At 39.6% G+C, this 23,758-nt stretch overlaps 1 protein-coding gene across 5 annotated transcripts in view; it reads right to left on the bottom strand.

Moving 5' to 3' along the window:
• ppargc1a (peroxisome proliferator-activated receptor gamma, coactivator 1 alpha) overlaps positions 1-23,758 on the bottom strand; it is a 587,416-nt gene that overhangs the window by 107,173 nt on the left and 456,485 nt on the right. For 3 of the 5 annotated variants that reach the window (XM_063043362.1, XM_063043363.1, XM_063043366.1), the window contains exon 2: positions 7,993-8,172. In XM_063043362.1, coding sequence (XP_062899432.1) covers positions 7,993-8,172 — 180 coding nt within the window. Of the gene's footprint in view, positions 1-7,992; positions 8,173-12,660; positions 12,825-23,758 lie in introns of those variants that run through there. The other 2 variants (XM_063043364.1, XM_063043365.1) reach the window with 1 other exon arrangement.

Raw genomic sequence — 23,758 nt, 5'->3', positions numbered from 1 at the left:
CCCTATAATTCCAATCATCTTAAGAGTATGCACCTCGATTTAGACATTTCCACCCTAGGAATAAGTCTATGGCTATCCATTCGATCTATGCTTCCCATCATCTTGTACAGGAATGGTGTTGGGGGAAGATACATTAAGGACTTTTAATAAACTCTTAGATAGGCACATGGATGATAGAGGGCTATGTAGGTGGGAAGGATTAGATTGATCTTAGAGCAGGTTGAAAGGTCAGCACAGCGCTGTGGCCTGAAGAGCCTGCACTGTGCTGTACAATTCTGTTTCTGAGATCCAAGAAGTGCAGGTAACTGAGCTCTCAGTGATATTTCTGTCAGCCATTATTTTTTCACAGCTTGAATAAGAGAACTCAGTGTAATGACCTATTTCCCTTAGCTCTGCTGGACCCTTCATTGCTTCATGTGAAAATAAACAGGGGTCTGCTTTTGATATGCCTAAAATATGCTTTGCAAGGGAAAAGGCAAAGATGAATATAAATCAAATCACTTCTCATCCTCCTTCACTTCGGAGAGAAAAGCTCTAGTTCTCTCAACCTATCCTCATAAAACAATCCCATTTACTTTCCACTACCTATACCCTAACTTATTCCACTACAATGCAAAGCCAAGAATGGGGAATCAAATTAACAAATTGTTGCTCATATGTTAAGCCACTGTGCCTGGTTTGTCCCTGCAGTAACCACACAATCCTAGCTTAGCCTAGTTGGTTGCTTGTTGGTGAGATGTGCTTCAATTCAAAATATACTCCAGGAGTTACTCAATGCCATATCCTTTATCCAGAGACTCATGCACCTGTCTTTTGGATGAAGATTCAAGTTAAGGTCCTGTTTTTGCAATCTTGATATTTCTCAAACTCCTTTGATGCAAAGAGCAGGAACTTTCCTGAACAGAAATTCCTCCTCAAGTAGTACCACCAAAAACACCAAGTGTTCAACTTTTACCAAGCTCTACTTCATTAGCTGGAGTTATTACTCCTGAATCATAGTCTGCATTTCGCACTGTCCTCTTAAGTGAGTGGTCATCATCAACAATGCTGGGGTTGTAATGGTGATTGGGGAATATTAGGAAAGCAGACATGAAGATCTCCTGCTGGCACTTCTCCTGGGCCTGATAAATATTTCAATTCCCTGGGGATCACCAAGGAAGAGCTGCCTCAATTGCTTGCTTTTCTAAGCCATATTATCTGCCCGAGTGGTTTTGGAGACTTCACAGAGTTTGGAATGGTTTGCTCAAAATTTTTCATGATCAGTGGGCATGACAGGGACACAATCTATTTCATAAACAATGAGAACAAAATTATCATTTAAATCTAATGCAAATGTATAGAGTTGATTGTTGGGTCACTTACTCCATTGCATGCATCCTATTTCTAGGGAAGGGGAACAGTGTAGGAATATTTTATTCTGGTGTCCCTGGGCTCATTTTCAATGTCATTCTACTGACCTAGGCAACATGGAAAATAACTTTAAAACAATTAATTTGTTGTTAAGTCCTCCAAGAAGCTTCTAAGTAATACTTATTTCCAATGATATTGCTCCATATGTGGTCTTTTCACCATATGAGAAAAATAATGATGAAAAGGGAACAAAATGCAAGTTTGTATAAAATGTAACAACCTTGTTTCTCTAAATTATTTTCTTGAAATGGAAGATGAAACAAGTAGTTGGAGCTCACAAGGTTAAATATATTGAGTTAAAGTGAGCAACTAACATCACGTAACAATACTAAGAAGCTGTATGAAACAATATGTAACTATTATACATAATTCCTTTAAGGGATTGAGAGATATGTTTTCTATATCATTTTTGAACAAAGTGTGTTATGTTGCAGCTTAAATTGTGCACTTTTAAAGCCTTTGCAGATTTTATTTTTTTAAATTTGTGGCAGACTTTGTCAATCTATTTCAAGCCGAGACCAGCTCCTGCATTGTGTTACTCGACCATATGACTCATGCTGCAGTATACTCTACCATATGATTCATACTGCAGTGACAGTGTGCTTTTTTTCACAGTTCCTAAGAAAATAGTACACTTTATATATAGAGAGCTTGAATTTTACAATTTTAAAAATTGAAAAGAAAAACTCTCTGATGGCCTACTAGGAAACATAGTCTTTTTCCACAGATAAATCTTCTTGTTGATAAAGAACATAAACCACCCGGAATTTATACTTCCATTAACTTTCATTTGAGAATACTCTGCATGCCTTTCGAAATGTGCATCTAGACTATTAACTAACCTGACTTGTTAATGGGCTGTCCTGGATGCTGGTGATATGGTAGACATTGCCAACAACACTCTGAACTAAAAATAAAAATGAACAATTTGAATTCCTATATTACATATTTCTTTAAAAAATAATCCTGTGTAGTTACTTCAAGGTATGAAATTATTTTGCATTTTCTTTGTAGCCTTGTATTCTATTTGATTTCTTAACTGTACCATTTAGAAATATAATCCTCTTGATTTTGGTTTAAATTTTAAACCAATTTTAATTCTACGTCCTTTCACATAAAGCACTATACACCTAATATGAACTGAATTTACCAAATTTTCAAGGTTCCTCTTTGCAAGGCTACAAATTCCTATAGCTGAAATTACATGCTTACCAGATGCAAGACACCCATAGTGCAACATATCAGCTTACTATGCAACTCCATTGTATAGCTCGGACTGAATGTCAGATTATAGTCAAATTTATTTGTACTAATGAAAGATTTTAAGCAACTTATAATCAATTCAAACATACCAAAGTTACCAAACAACAAACAACCTTGCAACAACCCTTTATTAATCATGTAATAGTTTACAATGGAATTCAGATTTTTTACGCTCACTAACGTAACTAAGACAGCTCAAAATTCAGTATTGCACCTAGACTGACAGCATACATGGTTAATTTTGCATGTATTAATTTAAATGGAAATTTTTAAGGAAAAAAAGGCAGCAATCTGATATTATTCAGGTCAGCTGTAGGAACCATTTATGCATCCAACTGAATCCATTCCTGTTAACTGTTTAATCCCTTAAAACTTCAGAGCTAGCTATTCATTCTTTGTTGATTACATAGCATCCTTTTTATATGCACATTTAGAAGATGCATATCCAGGAGATTTGGAAAACCAAGTGTAAAACATCTTCTCGTGAAGGCACTGAATGGTCCTCCGGTACTGGCAGCCTTTCAGAGCTTAGACAAAAGGACCAGTCTGCACTGTGATTAGTCAGTGAATATCACTAGACAGCCTTACTGTGAATGTATCTCACACAAATCTAATCCCTTCCTAGTGTGACAAATATAGATGCAATATGTGTGCTCATGTGACACACAGATAAAATCCAACAGACGTCGATAAAGTGAAGGGAAGTGACAACTCAGATAAATTTTTACCTCCACAATCCAGAAACTTAGAGCAATAAAAGCAGCTCATCTGCAAACACAGCTTGAAATGCAGACCAGGATAGGACCTGAAAGAAAATCCACTGATAACGCACACAAAATGCTTCAGGAACTGAGCAACTCAAGCAGCCTCTATGGAGGGGAATAAACAGTCAGTGCTTCAGGCTGAGACCCTTCAGTGGTTTATCGAAATGAGCAGGACCATCAGATATTCTACAACCTAATGTGATAAAAATTCTTTTAATAAGGTGAATTTTTTTGTGACAGAATTGCCAAAATGCTTGATAAATGTGTTTGGCTTGAAGCATTTGTTTTGTTGACAAGCTTGTGTAATGGATGGCTCGGCATCAGATGAGACCCAATGCGGAAAACTGAAATTTTACACTTTAGGAGGCACAACTGAAAGTGGGTACTAGATCTATTACCATTCTTTTCACAGTTATTACCCTCTCTCTTTAGGTTTATCACTGAACTCTTCACAGTCACATCACCTCCTTGAACTTACTTCTGCCTTCCTTACAGTTACTATTCTCTTCCTTGAAGTCAAGATCTTTATACCGCTGAGCTTCATGTCATCTGCAAGTTTTGACATCTGTGCCCTGTACACCCAAGTGCAAGTTTTGACAAGGCCAGGTGTTATGGCCTAGCTGGCTGTCAGTTTCATTTTTCAGCATGTTTTCAGAGCTGATCTGGCCTCACCCCTGTGATGGGATTACATAGTAGAATACCTACAAACAACAAACCTTGGAATGAGGGGAGCAGTGCAAGATCAATCTGAACTTCCTTCAGTCGTCAACATGAGCTGCTTGCTGCCATCCTCATACCTTGGACCAACCACAGCTCCAGGGCAAATTCTACTCAAAGGTCTTTCAGCACCAGATGATGTATAGATTCTGACTGGTTGGGACTGCCCAACCACATAGGGACTGGTGATCACAACGGGTCAGAACATATATATTAATGTGTAATGTGGAACTGCTTCAATTTTTAAAGATTTTTTTATTGAGAAGCCTGGAGCAGTATTTAGCAGAGTGACTGCACAACATATTACAATAACAGATCATGCTTTCAGTAGGCTCATGAACCCCAGTCTACTTCTGCAGGCATTCGCACCACCTTTTTCAAAGCTTTACCAAAATGGCAAGTTTCCAGGTATTGACAGTAACAAAACAGTAAACACTTCCTGCAACACACATCAAAGTTGCTGGTGAACGCAGCAGGCCAGGCAGCATCTCTAGGAAGAGGTGTCAACGTTTCAGGCCGAGACCCTTCGACAGGACTATAAGCCTACTGACTCTCACAGCTATTTTTAAACTCCCCATCAGTAAACACTTCCTTGTCATTTTCAATTTTCCAACTCCTCTTTACTATCTAACAGAAAGGGGGATGTGGGAGCATGTGTAGGTGATAACCTGCCTACACAGTGATACTAGGAAATAAACGGATGGATTGAACTGCAAGGCAATATTAACCTGGGCTGGACAAGGAGAGTCAGTAACAGCGCATTGAAAGATGTGGTTCAAAGGCCCTGCCTCAAAAGCCATACACAGAAGGCAAAACGGGGGCTGGGATTTTGCCATATAAAACACCAATAAATAATTCATAACATTGAACTAAAATGAAGTAATTTTTTAAGAAGTAATACAACTTATCCTTACCATCCTATATCTCCACAATTGCCACTGAATACTGGGGTCTCAGATCCTGTAGTCAGTTTCTACCTGTGATCCATATAACCATATAACAATTACAGCACGGAAACAGGCCGTCTCAGCCTTTCTAGTCTGTGCCAAACGCTTACTTTCACCTTGTCCCACTGACCTGCACTCAGCCCATAACCCTCCATTCCTTTCCTGTCCAGACAGCTATCCAATTTAACCTGCCTCAACCACTTCTGCTGGAAGCTCGTTCCACACAGCTACCACTCTCTAGGTAAAGAAGTTCCCCCTCTTGTTCCCCCTAAACTTTTGCCCTTTAACTCTCAACTCATGTCCTCTTGTTTGAATCTCCCCTACTCTCAATGGAAAAAAGCCTATCCACATCAACCCGATGTATCCCCCTCATAATTTTAAATACCTCTATCATGTCCCCCCTCAACCTTCTACGCTCCAAAGAATAAAGACCCAACTTGTTCGACCTTTCTCTGTAACTTAGATGATGAAACCTAGGTAACATTCTAGTAAATCTTCTCTGTACTCTCTCTATTTTGTTGACATCTTTCCTATAATTCGGTGACCAGAACTGTACACAATACTCCAAATTTGGCCTCACCAATGCCTTGTACAATTTCAACATTACATCCCAACTCCTTTACTCAATGCTCTGATTTATAAAGGCCAGCATACCAAAAGCTTTCTTCACCACCCTATCCACATAAGATTCCACATTCAGGGAACTATGCACCATTATTCCTAGATCCCTCTGTTCTACTGCATTCTTCAATGCCCTACCATTTACCATGTATGTCCTATTTTGATTAGTCCTACCAAAATGTAGCACCTCACACTTTTCAGCATTAAACTCCATCTGCCATTTTTCAGCCCACTCTTCTAACTGGCATAAATCTCTCTTCAAGCTTTGAAAACCTACTTTATTATCCACAACTCCACCTATCTTAGTATCATTTGCATACTTACTAATCCAATTTACCACCCCATCATCCAAATCATTAATGTATGTGACAAACAACATTGGACCCAGTACAGATCCCTGAGGCACACCACTAGTCACCGGCCTCCAATCTGACAAACTGTTATCCACCACTACTTTCTGGTGTCTCCCATCCAGCCACTGCTGAATCTACTTTACTACTTCAATATTAATATCTAACGATTGAACCTTCCTAACTAACCTTCCATGTGGAACCTTGTCAAAGGCCTTACTTGAAGTCCATATAGACAACATTCACCACTTTACCCTCGTCAACTTTCCTAGTAACCTCTTCAAAAGATTCAATGAGATCTGTCAAACATGACTTTCCACACACAAATCCATGTTGACTGTTCCTAATCAGACCCTGTCTATCCAGATAATTATATATACCATCTTTAAGAATACTTTCCATCAATTTACCCACCACTGACATCAAACTCATAGGCCGATAATAATTGCTAGGTTTACTCTTAGAATCCTTTTTAAACAATGGAACAACGTAAGCAATACGCCAATCCCCCGGCACCATCCCCGTTTCTAATGACATTTGAAATATTTCTGTCAGAGCCCCTGCTATTTCCACACTAACTTCCCTCAATGTCCTAGGGAATATCCCGTCAGGACCCGGAGACTTATCCACTTTTATATTCCTTAAAAGTGCCAGTACTTGCTCTTCTTTAATCATCACAGTTTCCATAACTTCCCTATCTGTTTCCCTTACCTTACAAATTCAATATCCTTCTCCTTAGTGAATACTGAAGAAAAGAAATTGTTTAAAATCTCCCCGATCTCTTTTGGCTCCACACATAGCTGTCCAGTCTGATTCTCCAAGTGATGATTCCTCATTATGCAATGGTGGAATCCCAGAGAGATTGGGCACTGCAGTCAGACACATGGGAAGTCCAGAATACAGCTTTCTGAATCAGTCAGTAATGTTCAGACTTCTGCCTTGTTCAACGCATGTGTACTAGTCCATGTCTTAAGTTGCAATGGACGTACTGGTGTTTCTAATGTGAATTGCTGCCTTTGCCCAAAAATCTGGCCCATAGTTTTTCTATATTTAAGTGAGAAAACGTCACCAGCAAAACCAGGTTTGGAATTCTGAATTAATTTACTTTCGATTTAGTATCAACATTTTCAACCTTTGTGAGTAGACTCATTGTCACAGACTCCCATACAGCACAAAAATGAGCCGTTTGGCCCTCCAAATCCACATGAACCATTGAGCACCAATTTATCGTAATCCAATATCATACGCCCCACATTCTCATTAACCCTGCTCAAACCTCTTACCTAAAAAATAGGGGTAATTTGCTGTGGTCATTTAAACTATCAACCTGTCTATTTGGGGTCATGAGAGGTAATCTGTACAGCCAGAAGTGGTGACATGAACAACATGCAAACTCTAAAAAGACATCACCAAAAGTCAGAATCAGATCTGAGCTGCTGGTGCCGTGAGGCAGCAGTTCTAGCAACCACACCACTGCGTACCAATCACTTTTAATTTAATTGTAATTAATTTATTTATTTCAAAACCAAAACATACAGTTGTGGTGTTGAAAGGCAATTTATAATCCACTTGAGTAATTAATCATATCGCACACAATCTTCATGAATTATCAGGTCAGCTCATTCTTGAGTTATGGATCAATTTGCTTTCATACCAACATATCCTCTCTGCTTTTTCAACAATACATGTCAAATTAATAAAACTGAAATTGTATCTGAGTTGTTTCAAACTAAATATGGAATATTAGTTTGCATGGAACTTAGTGGGTTTAGGAAGTCTATTTTTATTTTCAACATCTTCTTTTGCAAGTCTTTTGAGAAAAATCTTGTTTAAGGAGTAATGTGTTCAGCAGATTGTTTTGGGTTAAAAGAAAACAAACCTTTGACTTTGGTGTATGCTACAGGTATTTCAGCTGCTTACCTCAAAGAGATCAGATGATTCAGAGCCATACTGATTGGAAATAATTTCTGATTGGTCACTGTACCACTTGAGTCCACCCAGAAAGTTTTCTGTGTCCAAGTCATTCACATCAAGCTCAGAAAGATCTAGTTCAGGGAGATCTGAACAAAGAGGTTGATCTTCACCAACTAAGGCAGCACACTATAGAGAAAGCAAAACACACTTTAAGAAGCTTGATTTCACTGACAAATATTGCACTATTAATTTACTATAATAACAATTTCACCAAGGATTTTCAGTACCTTGACCGTCAATGTTTTGTCTAATACTACTTGGTAGACAATTTTTAACAGGAATCCAAGACAGATGTGTATTATTCCTCTTTAAATCTTTTCTGCTTTATTTTCTAGATAATCACCTTTGAATTATATAAAAAACTTTCAAAGCGAAGCTGTTTTTTTAACCACTTAGTTGTTCAGAGGTGTGCTGTTTTCAGTGCAGATCAGCTTTGGTAATTGGATAAAAGAATCAGCAAAAAGGTACATTGGCAAGCAGAAGGAATGGTGAACCTCATGCTTCTACCAAAGAACAAATAAGGTTCCTATCATATCACCTGTCTGTTCTGAACTTGGTACTGTACCAGATTTGTTAAATAAGTAGCAGTTAAAACAATGCAACCTAATTCTAAACAAATATTTTTGGTTGCAACAATTTTGCGAACTTCCAACTAGATTAAAAACAACTTATTTAAAATAGTTTGCTACTTGCATATGCTGCAAAAAGAGATTAACAAACTTGGAATTCAGAATTACACTCTTATTGTCCAGAAAACCACCAAAGTGATGCATCTCCAGCAATTAAAAGGCAAAATACTTTTATCATTTGCTTTTTTTTTCAGCCTGATGAATTGATAGTACAAGTTAGGTTTTAAATGCTGACTGAGGTTAGGAAATTAACTTTGGGAAATTGGGAGGAGAATTGCTGGCAGCAATTCATGCATATCTCATTGCTATACCTACGCATTGCACTAGGCTGCTGCTTCTGAAATGATTTTATTAAATTTCTCCTATACAGAGCAATGAGTAAAATTCTTTGCATTACTGGTAAAAATTTTTAAAATGAAGTTTTAGTTCATTTAATTATCTGCATTTAGTTGTTTATCATCTATTATCAAATATCTATTTAGCTTGGTCACAAATATTTTTTTTAAAAATAGCCTTGAATTGGTTCATCTGTTTCCTGATGAAGGGTCTTGGCCCAAAACGTCGACTGTTCACTCTCCTCCATAGACACTGCCTAACTTTCTATGTCCCTCTAGCATCACAATGGTTAGTGTAACACCAGAGACCGGGATTCAATTGCCACCGCTGTCTGTAAGGAGTTTGTATGTTCTCCCCATTCTTCCAGATGCTCCGGTTTCCTCCCACATTCCAAAGACATACAGGTTAGTAAGTTAATTGGTCACATGGCTATAATGGGTAGCACAGGCTCATTGGCCTGGGAGGGCCTGTTACCATACTGTATCTCTTAATTTGTTTTAAATTGTGCATTTTGCTCAAGATTTCCAGCATCTACCGAATACCTTGTGTTTATCCTTGGACTGAATTAGGCTGTAATGAGTCTGCTGCCCAGAACCATCACTTATAGTCTCTGCACATCGGGGCCGGACATAGAGGGGTTATATCATTGCTCACCTGCACCCCTAAGTCCTGTAGTATGATCTGACTGATCAACCTGGTGAGGAGCCTTCACCTCCAAATTAGTCCTGACAAAAAGCAAAGCTGAGCATGGAAGTTTGTAATTTATCAAAGCTGTCAGTTTTTAAATGTCTCTGAACTGTGTTCATAACAATGAAAATTACAGCAAGTAGGTAAGTAAGAATAAAATTGTTAAACGTCATTAAAATGACAACAAACACTTGGAAATAACTAAAAACACCACCGAAAGCGAGGTCTTATTCTGGCTTCTGCCCCTTCAGTCCTTGTGTAAGTTCTCGACATGAAACATTGACTGTTAATTTCCCTCCGTAGATGCTTCCTGACTTGCTGAAGTCTTCCAGCATTTCGTGTGTGAAAATGTAGCAAAATTAATTTTTAAAAGTTTATTTTGTCATTTACCTTCTAATCTGTGGTTTTAGAATTCTGCATGAAAATCAATAGGATCTGAGATCCTTTGCCAAGTCTAACCTGGCATAGGATCCTAGTGGTGGTTCCTCAATATAATGCTAGGGAATCCCTGCAAGGCTCTGTTCCATTTTAGGGTTTAGCGCAAAGTCCAGTGGCAGAACAAGCCAAAAGGCTCATCTCCTGCAGGTCCCAAACTTACAGATTCATTTCTATTTACATGTACAGTGAAACGCAATGTTTACTTTAACAACCAACACAACCTAACGATATGCTGGGGGCATTCCACAAATTTCGCCACAACTTCTGGCACCATAATTGCATGCCCACATGCTCAGCAGAACAACACAGAACACAACAAACAACAGAAAAAAAACAACAGATAAGCAAGCCCCGTTCCTCCCTCTCTCCACACACACACCCATCCACATTTACAGTCTTCCAATCCCTGGACAGGCCATCTTCAGCCTCCAGCCTTCTGGTGGACTCGCAGATTTGCAGACATTGGGATTTGACTTCCTAGTGGACTCACAAACTCAGGACTCTGGCCATTAGGCCTTCACTTCTAGACTTTCGATGAACCTTCAGACTTCAATCTTTGGTATCAACCCTAGGACTTGCCGATTATGAAGAATGAGGATCCTGGATGAAGACCCCAAACTCCATTATAAACTGCTATCCACAGGCAGCTGAATTGATCCTATGTTTCTTAGCATTTGTCTTCAGATAATAGTTTTATGATCAAGCATGGTACAAAGATGCAATCTTATTTATTTCCTGATTATTGTTCAGTTTCCAACTTTATTGTATTTCATGTTTAAAATCACTGAATATTGAGGTTTATAAAGTGCAGAACACTTAATTTCAGTGCTCTCAAAAACACTGAGTGTTGTCCACAACCCACTGCACCCCATCCATAACTAATGCAATTGAATTGTCACTTTAATTTGTCACAATAAGGGGAGTTCTACAGAAATTATTTATTCTTAAGATGTGTCTTCTCAGCATAAACCAGGAAATCTGAGATGAAAAGACATCATAGCTATAAAAGGCTATAACATTTATTATTATGGGATCATTTCCATGGTCTGGTCCCTTTCTAACTAAAACTCTGGAATGCACAGAACAGTTTTGATTTTATAACACAGATCATAGACTGATCAAGGTTGCTTGTTATACAACATAGTTACTGTACCTTTGCCCCTAATGAATTTCAAGGGCAATAGAACAAAACTTTCCACAATGTCAGTTTATACTGTAACTGCATTATAAAATTCAAAGTATATACATAGTACATTCTCATATTTAATTAATATTTTCCTAATAGGACATCAATACATTATTGGTGAGGTTACAAAATATATTCCTGATAAATCAAATTTAATCCTTGTCATTCACTCACAGATCTAATACATGACAGAAGTAACACAATTTGGAAGGATTAAAGAAAACAGTTGCTGAAATCCTTTCTTTGACCAAACCAATCAGCTATTTATAAACAAATAAAACCTCAGAGGCATCCAGATAACAGCGGGTATTCCTAGCTCCTCTTTAAAGGTGGTGCAGGATTTACATAGTATATGCGGTTGGTGAGCATAACATCAACAATATGCAATAATACAAATGACTTCACACTCCTGTAAAAATATAAAAGGACCTAAAAGTATTGGGATGCAAAAAGTGAACAAAGTCACATCTTCTGCTTCATGGAAGATTATATTAATTCTAAAACTGTGTATCAAGATTTTTGTAAGGTTAACCTCAATCTTCTTTTCCAATAAATACTTCTGGATTTGAATGTGAACACCTAAAACCCCCTTCACAGAGCTATAAACCAAAGAGCAGCTGTGAACCTGTCTGCTTTTTTTTCATGAATTGTTCTCATGCAGGTGATATAGACTTGATATATTGGTGCCTATTTTTATACCACCAGCAGCAGCCTTTTCTTACATTCTGGAGCAGTCACATTCCTACTCTGAATAGTGTTAATCTCAAGAAGTTATTTGGGAGATAACAATGCAACAATAAGAATTAAGGACATTATCAACACCTTAAAAATATCTACAACTTTAATTCGAACTCTTGCTTCATGCATTGAGTTAAGATACTTAATTTACTCAAGCACATTGTTTTTATGGTACACTTCCCGCAAATTACCAAATGACAGTGGGATTTTAATTTTCAGAAATGAACAGCAAAGTAAAAGAAGTCTGTCACTTTTCACAGCATTGAAAATCACATGACATGTGACTGCATTCCAAATGAAGGAGGCAGATAAACATGAGATGGAATTTCTGTCCCGCTTAAAATACTTCAGAGAAGTTTTAAAAGTTTTAAACTGAGTTCATAAAACAAGTTCAGAAAAGTTAGTTCATCTCTTGAAAAATAATAGAAGCAGCATTCTTCTTGCCTGTGACACTGCCTCAAATCATTTACTGCCAGAACAAGTTCAGGACAGTTGAGGTTTAGGTGAGTACACTTATGTAGAATTCCCTGGTCAATTCAAAGTTAAGTTTCATTCCTACTCATTCTCGTGCAAAGATCATTGAATCATGCTACTGCTCACCTCTGTTTCACTCCACTCAGAGTCTTGGTTGCACCTGTCCCACTCCATTCAGCTTCTGGCTTAAAATTTCAATAAATCCACGCACACATGCACACACATTCACAAGCACACACATACAGCAGGCACACGTGTGGGTGCTAGCCCCTTACAAAGATTGAACTGAATGCACCTGACTTACTACTACACTAAAGCTACTGTTCAGTGTCACATGACAAGGTTATTAAAAGTAGCTATGCTGTCAGTCAGAAGTACTGTTCCATGATAAAACCAATGACGTTTTCAGAAGGTGGAGCTACTAAGTACAGTCAATCTTTAAACTACTCAACCTTTGAATCTGCAGTACCATGCTGTGATTAAACCCTTCATTTTGAGCCACACCTTCAAAAGAGTTTTACCAGCTAGAGAAATTAAATCATAAAATAGTCTTTACTATATTTTAATCTTGAAATGTATTACAGTACTTCAGATAAATACCAGGAATATAGTTATAAATAGATTTTTATTTGCTTTGTTAAAAATTTACTTCATAAAACAACATTGTAGGGATCAAACAATAATTTATGCTTCTAATTTGTATCTCTTTCCTACTTTGACTTAAGCCAAGACATGCAATGAACTTCCCAGGAATTGCAATGATCTTGTACAAAAATTAATAAAATAATAGAGCATTCACTTTTCCCTATTAAGTGGATATAATAAATAAGATTGCCATAAATTCATAAAGATACTCTAAGCATGTACTTTACCAAAATATACACACCTCATAAGAACATAATAAAAGCACACACCTCATCTGTGTTGATAGTCAAAACAGAAAAGCAATACAACATTATACTTTAGTGAAATTGGTAGAGATTTAAAACTTCACATTTTCTTGCAAAAACACTACTTGAGACATAATATAACTACCACAAGTTATCATTCAGTGGCAGAATATGCATTCTGTGGCCATTTTATTAGGTACCTCCTGTACTTAACGAAGTGGCCACTGAGTGTAAGTTCATGGTCTTCTGCTGCTGTAGCCCATCCACTTCAAGGTTCAACATGTTGTGCATTCAGAGATGCTCTTCTGCACCCCACTGTTGTAACACATGGATATTTGAGTTACTGTCACCTTCCCTTCAGCTTGAACCAGACTGGCCATTCTTGTCTCACAAAACTGCTACTCACTGGATGGTTTTTGTTCTTACACCATTCTCTGTAAACTCTAGAGACTGTTGTGTGTGAAAATCCCAGGAGATCAGCAGTTTCTGAGCTACTCAAACCACCCCATCTGGCACCAACAGTCATTCCACGGTCAAAGTCACTGAAAACACATTTCTTCACTCATTCTGATGTTTGGTCTGAACAACAACTGTACCTCTCAACCATGAATGCAGGTTTTTATGCATTGAGTCATTGCCACATGACTGGTTGATTAGATATTTGCATTAAAGAGCAGGTGTACCTAATAAAGTAGCCACTTAGTGCAGCTTCTACTCTCCAGTCTTACACTTACTAAATTGTTGATGTCAGCCTAAATATCATGCTACGAACTACAGGTGGAGGCTACTTATTCAAAAGAGAAAAAACTAGCTGATGATATCTTTATCAAGCAAGCATAAAATAGGAGCCTATGTGTCCAAAATGAAATTTGCTGTCTGCCACAATGGCAATGAATGCACCCTCTCCTGATATTTTTTCCCTCTTCCAAATGCAGTTTCACCACCTCACCTTAACACCCCTCTCTTAGTTACCTCCCTACTTTTCCTAATTGCTACCTGCCTGAATCAACTCACCATCACCTCCTGTCTACTCACCTCGCCTTTTCTGATACCTTTCTTAACTTCGAGGTACAAATCTGAATTAACTTTCTCAGCCAGAATGAATGCAACAGGTCAAGTGGCCTCATTCTGGGCTGTGAACTTCTATACTTGCATGGTATTGATTGTCACTTCAAACAAAAAGATTATGCATTCTGTAAGTTCTTTGAAGGGTGCAATATGATTCTGGTCACAGTGTTTACATTTAAAATAGCACACTGGAATGCGGCACAGGAACACTGGGTTTCACCAATCACATGTTATTAATGCTTGCTATCCTCATCCACAAAGGTTCCTGCTATCTTCATGATTAGCATAAATTCCCACACATCAATAATTGCACCTGGAATTTATGGCTGGCAATACACTTGATCAAAACTAAAATCTACTTTGCCAGAAAGGAGCCCACCTTTGCCTAAATTAGCTCATTTAAATTAAGCACAACACCTATAATAGATTGGTGCGAGCCTAAACTTTCCAGGGACATTCTATTGCTTTCACTGGAAGTAGAGACATGAAAGTTTCAAAATGGCATCACTTAAACCCTCAAAACAAATTGATGATCATACTGATGTGAATAAGGCAGAATAGGAATAATTGTTTAAAGAAAAAATACAAAAAATGAGTTGCAGAATCAGAATCAGATTTATTGTCACTGATACAAGTCATGAAATTTATTGTTCTGTGGCAGCCAATTACGAATTTATTGTTTTGTGCAGCCAATTACAAATTACAAAATCTTACAATAAAAATAAATAAATATTGCGAAAGAGGAATAGTGTGTAGTGTTCATCCATTCATGAAATGTTTAGAAATCTGATAGAGGGGAAGAAGTTGTTCCTAAAACATTGAGTGTAGGTCTTGCTCCTATACCTCCTGCCACGTCCTGGGTGGTGAGGGCCCTTAATAATGGATACCGCCTTCTTGAGGCACTGCCTGTTAGAGATGTCCCCAATGGTGGGAAGACTTGGCCCATGACAGAGCTGGCTATGTCTACAATCCTCTGTAATCTCTTTTGATCCCCTATAGCCCTCAACATCAAGGCAGCATTTGACTGAGTATGGGATATAGGTGCCCTAGCCAATATGGAGTCAATGGGAATTGGGGGGAAAATCTTCCGCAAGTTGGAATCATACTAAATACAAAGGAAGATGGTTGTGGTGGTTGGAGGTCAATCATCTCATCCTCAGGACACCACTGCAGGAGTTCCTCAGGGAAGAGTCTTAGGACCAACCAACTGCTTCATCAATGACCTTCCTTCTGTCATAAAGTCAGAAGTGGGGATGTTCACAGATGACTGCACAATGTTCTGCACCATTTGTGACTCCTCAGATATGGAAACAATTCATAACAACGTGCAGTAGGACCTGGACCATATGCAGGCTTGGGCTGACAATTGGCAAGTAACATTCAAACCACGCAAGTGCTAGGCAATGACCACCTCCAACAAGAGAGGCTCTAACCATCATCCCTTGACATTTAGTGGCACCGCCATCACTGAATCAACTACTATCAACATCCAGGGGGTTACCATTGACAGTAAACTGGACTGGTCTAGCCATATAAACACCGTGGTTACTACAGCAGGTCAAAGGCAAGAAATCCTGTAGCGTGTAACTCACCTTCTCACTCCCGAGACCTGTCGCCATCTAGGATGATCACCTGGATGAGACCTGTCGCCATCTAGGATGATCACCTGGATGAGTGCAGCTCCATCAACACTCAAGAAACTTGACACCGTCCAGTACAAGGCAGCCCACTAGATTGGTATCCCTTCCACAAGCATCCAATCCCCCCCCACCATCGACGAACAATTGGAGCAGTGGGTACTATCTACAAGATGCACTGCAACAACACACCGAAGTTCCCAAGGAAACACCTTCCATACCATAACCACGACCATCTAGAAGGATGAGAACAGCAGATACATGGGAACACCACCACTTGGAAATCCTCCTCCAAGTCACTCACCATCCTGACTTGGAAACATACCGCCATCCCATCTTTGCCGCTGTGTCAAAATCATGGAACTCCCTCCCTAACAGCACTGTGGGTGTACCTACACCTCAGGGACTGCAGCAGTTCAAGAAGGCAGCTCATCACCACCTTCTCAAGGGCAGCTAGGAATGGGCAGTAAATGCTGGCTTAGATGCCAACGCCCACATCCCGTAAATGAATAAATAAGAAACAATTTTGGTGCTTCCATACCAGAAAATAATCTGACCAGTGAGAATGCTCTCCATGGTACATCTGTAGAAACTTGCTAGGATCTTTAGTGACATACCAAGTCTCTTCAAACTCTAATAAATTCTAGCCACTGGCATGCCTTTGTCATGATGGCATCAATATGGTGGGCCCAGGATAGATCCTCTGAGATGTTGATACCCAGGAACTTGAAACCGCTCCTCCTTTCTGCCAGACCTCTCAGCCTCTCAGTGGGGACAAGCGCACGTGTGTGTGTGTGTGCACTCTCCTGACTTCCTTGGTTTTGCTGATGATGAGTGCATAGTTGTTACAACTCCAACTGACCAACCGATATTTTTCACTCCCGTACACCTCCTTGTTGCCATCTGACATTTTGCCAACAACAGTGGTGTCAGCAGTGAATTTATAGGTGTCACTTGAGCTGTGCTTAGTCACACAGTCATGAGTGTAGATAGAGCAGAGCAGTAGACTAAGCACATATCCTTGAGATGCGCCTGTGTTGATTCTCAGCAAGGCAAAGATGTTTTCACCAATTTGTATTGACTGTGGAAACCAAAAATCCAGTTGCAGAGGGAGGTACAGAGGCCAAAGATTTAAAACTTGTTAATTAATGCGGACTGGATCATGGCATCGAAGGTTGAGCAGTAATTGATAAACAGCAGTCTTACGTAGGTATTGCTGTTGTCCAGGTGACCTAAAGCCCAATGAAATTGCTTCCACTGTTGACTTATTGTTGCGGTTGGGTCACTGAGACAGCTCACTCAGGTTTTGTTTGGCACCAGAATGATTGGTGCCCTTCTGAAGCAGATGGGAACCTCCGAATGCAGCAGTAAGAGGTTTAGAGATATCCTAGAACACTCCAACCAGTTGGTTGGCACAGGTTCTCAATACCTTGCCAGGGCCCAAGGCTTTGAGAGGGTTCAGCCACTTGAAGGATGTTCTGACGTCAGCCTCTGAGACTGATTACTGGATCACTAGATACCATGGGAATTTACACAGTATCTGGTAACATTCTATTTCTGATTCCTCTACAGTTGATACAATATTAGTCACAATTTTTACATTTAAGATAAACAAATTAGTACCTGAATAAAAAAGCACAGAGCAATTCAGTTCAGGTACTTAACCATCTGTTCATGAGCTTCAACAATTACAAGTTTAACTTTCATTGATATCCTTCTGGTATATGATCATAATAATGTAGTTTTTACACTGCTGATTTTTAATGCTAAATCGATCATATCATGGGACTGAAGACATAAAACAAAGTTTATTCTACTCCTCACAAACAAACTGCTGGAGGAATACATCAAATTAGGCAGCATCACTGGAGGTGAATAAACAGTTGACATTACCAGACAGTCAGGACAGAAAGGATGGAGGTAGAAGCCAAGATAAGAAGTTGGAGTGAGGGAAAGGAATACAAGCTGGCAGGAGGGAGGTGAGACCAGGTGATGTGGAAGGTGTGTTGGTGGGTGAATGAGGGGGGATGAAGTAAGAAGCTGGGAGGAGATAGGTGGATGAGGTAAAGGGCTGAATAAGGAATCTAATGGGAGAGGACTGTGGATCACAGAAGAAAGGATAAAGGTTGGAGGCTAACCAAATGAAATCCATAAGGTCAACATGAATGCAGGATGCAGCACCAATGCAGTTGTCAGGGTAGCAGAGGAAAAGTTGGAAGGTTACTAGTGTAGGCTTGGAACATGAACTGTTCTACATAGCCAATAAAAAGGAAGGAATAGGTAAGGCCTTTGTGCTACACATTGGATTTGGAGAAAGTGGGAGGAGTTGAAAGAGAAATTGTTGAGAGTAAGGACCAGTCTCCACCAGATGGAAGGAGGTGAAGGAGGGAAGCTGGTTAGGTCCGCTGTCAAGAAAGAAGCTTTAAGACCTTCTTGATGGGTGATGGAAGTATATAGGGACTGGATATCCAAAGTGGAAAAAACACGATCCACACCAGGGAAATGAAAATATTGAAGGGATAGAGAGCATATGAAGTGTCACAGATGTAGGTTGGAAGGAACTACACCAAGTGGGACAAAATGAAGTTGATGTATGCAGACACAAGTTCAGTGGGGCAATCAGAAACAATGGGCATACTGGACAGTGAGGTTTGTGGATCTTGGGTAGGAAACAGAAATGAGGAGATTGGATACTGGAACTATGAGTTGCTCAAGATTTCCAGCATTTGCAGGATCTCTTGTGTTTACGATTTTAATCTTCTGTGATTATATGGTAGGCAGAGAGTTCCAAGTAGAACCAAATGTTTTTCAGCACTTCTTGACTTACAAAGGAAGGCATTTCACTGGTGGAGTTACTGAAGATATCTGGAAATATTGGAAAGCAAGCTGGTTCAATTACATTGTGCAAAAATAATTATACTTCTCATGATAAAACCAATGATATCTTAATTCTAAGTTGATTGAAAGTGGTGCCTAGTGAGAGACTATACAACATTTGTTTCATGAATATTCAGTGTAGACTTATGTAGCACTCACTAGCCAGACTGGATTTGCTAAGTTTTTTGTGGAGCTGGAGCTAGATCCCAAGATCTCTAGACTGGGATATATAAATACTCAGTAACAAAGCATAAACACAAGGGATCCTGCAGATGCCGGAAATCTTCAGAAACACATCAAAAAGGCTGGAGGAACTCAACAAGTCAGGCAGCATCTGTGGAGAGGAATAAGGGCCGAGACCCTTCATCAGGACGAGAAAGAAGCCAGAATCAGAAGATTCGAGAGGGGAAGGAGTACAAGCTGGAACCTCCCAGCTTCTTACTTTTCATTCCCCCTCCCCCACCCACCCACCTTTCCCCCTCACCTTGTTTCATCTATCACCTGTCATGTCCACTAAAGACCCTGCTACCATGAATGGAGAGATTCAGGTCAGGGATAAACTAAAGACTTGGGGGAGAACTATAGGGTTGATGAAAACAACATGATTACCATGATGTAGAGCCATTAAGGAATCTGGAAAGGAAGGGAAGTGTAAAATGAAAGCAATGCTGAGAAGGAAATTAACGTAACCCAGCAGTGACAGTAATTGTAAATGTTAAGTACCACAGTAGAGTAGCAATTGGCATGATTCAGGAGTTCAGAATTCAATTTCGGCACCATTTTGTAAAGAGTCTCTATACGTCCTCCCCATGGAATCCGTGGGCTTTCCCCAGGTGCTCTACAATCCAAAGACATACTGGATAGATTAACTGGTTATTATAAAATTGTCCTGTGATTCGGTTAGGGTTAATCAGGATTGTGGGGCTGCTGGGGTGGCATGACTTGAAGGGCCAGAAGGGCCTACTCTATGCTATATCACTAAATAAATAAATACATTTCTCAGGTTCATAAAAAGTAGAATGAGTGAGGCCGATTGGAGTATATTAAAATAATCAGGTCTAGAGGTAACAGAAGTATGAATGTGGGCCACAGCACTACTTGAGCTGAAGCCGTGGTAAGGTTGAACATTAGTGAAGCAGTAGTAAAAGAGCAGATAAGACCACTGTTTTAAACTGCATCCAATGCATATAGCTTAACAGGTAAGGCGGACGAACTGAGGGTGTGCGATTGCTTCTAGCGATTCGGATATTATGGCCACAACAGAAATGGTGCTGAGAGAAAGACAAGACTAGCAACTCAATATTCCAGGACACCGATGCTTCAGGCATGTCAGAAGAACAGGTAAGAATGTTGTGAGTATTGCCTTTTTTAAAAATGAAGGACATAACAGCAGTGCTTGAAAAGGATATTCTTGAGGGATGATCTAACAAGGCCATTTGTGTAGAATCTAGAAATAAGAAGTGGATGGCTACGCTGGTAGGACAATATCATAGAACAACATACCTGCCCCCTCAATAGTCAGTGGGAATTTGAGAAGCAGATGTGTCGATAAATTGCACATAGTATGAGAAAGGTATGCCATAGAGGGAGTACAAAGAGCCATAGAGGGAGTACAAAGAAGGTTCACCAGATTGATTCCTGGGATGGCAGGTCTTTCATATGAAGAAAGACTGGATGAACTGGGCTTGTACTCGTTGGAATTTAGAAGATTGAGGGGGGATCTGATTGAAACGTATAAGATCCTAAAGGGATTGGACAGGCTAGATGCAGGAAGATTGTTCCCGATGTTGGGGAGGTCTAGAACGAGGGGTCACAGTTTGAGGATAGAGGGGAAGCCTTTTAGGACCGAGGTTAGGAAAAACTTCTTCACACAGAGAGTGGTGAATCTGTGGAATTCTCTGCCACAGCAAACTGTTGAGGCCAGTTCATTAGCTATGTTTAAAAGGAAGTTAGATATGGCCCTTGTGGCTACAGGGGTCAGGGGGTATGGAGGGAAGGCTGGGTTCTGAGTTGGATGATCAGCCATGATCATAATAAATGGCGGTGCAGGCTCGAAGGGCCGAATGGCCTACTCCTGCACCTATTTTCTATGTTTCTATGTTTCTATGTAATGTAGTGCTAGTGGGAGATTTCAATTTTCTCAGTATCAACTGGGCCATACAGATTTCAAAGGGCCTGGGTGGGGAAGAATTCAGTGAGTTCAAGACAGTTTCCTCACACAATACTTGAGAAAGAGCAATACTGGACCTTCTCTTATGGAATAAGGTTGCCCAAGTAACCGAAGGGGCAGCTGTGGAGCACATTGGATCCAGTAATCACAATTGTTAGTTTTAAAATATTTATGGGAAAAGATCATAAATTAACCTGTGGACCTGTTCTGTTACGAACTGAAGAAGTGTTGGGACCTCTGTTACTCACTATTTTGGTATGACTGTACATGGTGTTATTAGCAAGTTTGCTAATGGCATTAAATTAGTTACGCAGGTTACAATTAATTGAAAAGTGATCTTGATCACTTAGGGAGATGAACTAAGTTATGCCAAAGAAATTTCAATTTAGATGAGAGTAAGGTGATGCATTTTGGACAGTCAAACAAGGTTAGTACCTTTATAGTAAATGGCAGGTCACTGATGAGTGCTGTGGAACAGAGGGATATGTGAACACAAAATGCACAGTTCAGTGAAAGTGGCCATGCCAGTAGACAGGATGGCGAAGGAGGCGCTTAGCACACTGGCCTTCATCAGCCAGGCAACTAAATGTAAGAGTACAGACATTATGTCCCAGTTGTGTAAGTTATGAGTAAAGCCGCAGTTGAAAATTGTATGCAGTTTTGGTCACCCTGTTATAGGAAAGAAATTGTCAAGCTGGAGAGTTTACAGAAGAGATTACGAAGATGCTGCTGGACTAGAAGGCCTGAGTTATGGGGTCCGAATGGTCACACTGGACCTTTATTTTGTGCAGCATAGGAGAATGTGGAGTGAGCTCATAGAGGGTCATAAAAATCCTGAGGCATATGGGTAAGGAAAACAGTCATAGTCCTTTCCCCACGGCTTAGGAATCCAAAACTAGAGGGCACGGATACAAAAAAAAGAGGGGGAAGATTTAAAAGAAGCTTGAGAGGTAACTTCTTCACACTGAAGGATGTGAGTACCTGGAATGAGCTGTCAGAGGAAGTTGCAGAGGCAGGTATAATTGCAACATTTAGGAGGCACTTGGATAAGTATGTGGAGGGGAGGGATTTGGAGGGTTATGAGCAGAACAGGGGAAACTGGGACTAGCTGGAGGGTGCTGCGGTCCGTCGGGCCAAGGGGCCTGTTTCTGTACTGTATTACTCTTAGACTCTAAGTGAAAATAGGTGGCCAGAGCATGCAGATTTGCATCTTGTGGTCAGAACTGATACAAACGTAGTTCAGTTTCTGATGGTTGCCAGGGGAGGAAGGAACAGAATGCGAAGGAGTGAAGGTTATTTGGAGGGCCAGAATCATTGACTTTAGCCTTCCCAGTATTTCAATGGAGGAAAATACTGCCCGGGTACTATCCACAATGCCAGCAATCTTTGCATCATCTGCAAATTTACTACCCATTTATCCACTTTTTCATCCAGGTGATATATATATCACATACCACAGAGATCCCACAAACCATGGACTTCCAGCCAGAATGTCCCATCTGTGCAAGGGAAGATAAGAAGTCATTGAAGATGACTCCTTAGCGACATTTAAACAGATAAGAATCAATCTAGAGAAATGTGATTCTGCACAGTTGGACATCAGCAGATGGGCAAATAAGGAGAATGGAACGGTCAATCATGTTAAAAACTGCAGATAGGTCAAATGAGACTTGGTGAGTTTCTCAGGAATAGCTGTGATAATGGTGACCTTGAGATGCAATGGATTGATATGGGGAATAAATCTGACCTTTTACCCTCGAGTTGCTGGACTGGGATGCATTTATTGTTTTGACAGGGTTCATAGTCTACTATGCTGCTGGAGGGAAACCAATTTTCAGCATTGCTTGAGAGGTATTTAGTAGTTTACTTTCATAACCTGTACCATTCTGTTATCATTTTACTTTTGCCCTTGTTCTGTTGTAAAAATTCCTTTCAAAACATAAAGTCTACTAAATGTGGATGTACAAGTGAACTGAAGCTAATTTCCTTTATGCCAATTTGCAGATTGCATGATAAGGCTATTTAACTGATTTAAATTACGCTCAGGACAAAGTTCGGTATCACAGACCTGAAAATAATGAACCTTAAAGGAATGCAAAACAAGCAAAAGTTGTTAACGCTTAACAATTATTACTAAAGTTACTAAACTTTTCCATTGTTCAGTGCTGCAATAAATATTGACCACATGCTCTCTATACTGGCATTATATGAAAAAAAGATAGATTCACCTTAAATAATGGTATCTTGCCCCATTTCTTTTTGATCCTCATTCTCTGGTAATTTTGTTTTCAAATTTACACTGATTCTGTCATCATTTTACATAAATTTGTGCCTCAGAAAACAAATCAGCATGAAAAGCAAAAGAAGGCTTTATAAACACTTCCAGTTCTGTAGTATCCCATTGTGCACCATTTTCATGATCCCATTTTCCATGCTGGTAAACCTCATGAAACCAGATGGAACACTTATAATGCTTTCAAATAGATATTCTTTTGTCAATATTAAAGAATTACAACTTTTGTTCACATAAGCAGATAATCGAGACCAGGTGAGGTCACCCACCAGCTCACCTTCTCCCTTTA

This window comes from Mobula hypostoma, chromosome 3, assembly GCF_963921235.1.
Source record: "Mobula hypostoma chromosome 3, sMobHyp1.1, whole genome shotgun sequence".
Classification (NCBI taxonomy): Eukaryota; Metazoa; Chordata; class Chondrichthyes; order Myliobatiformes; family Myliobatidae; genus Mobula; species Mobula hypostoma.
The sequence above is the reverse complement of the archived record's forward strand: the minus strand, read 5'-3'. Positions and strand labels throughout refer to the sequence as shown.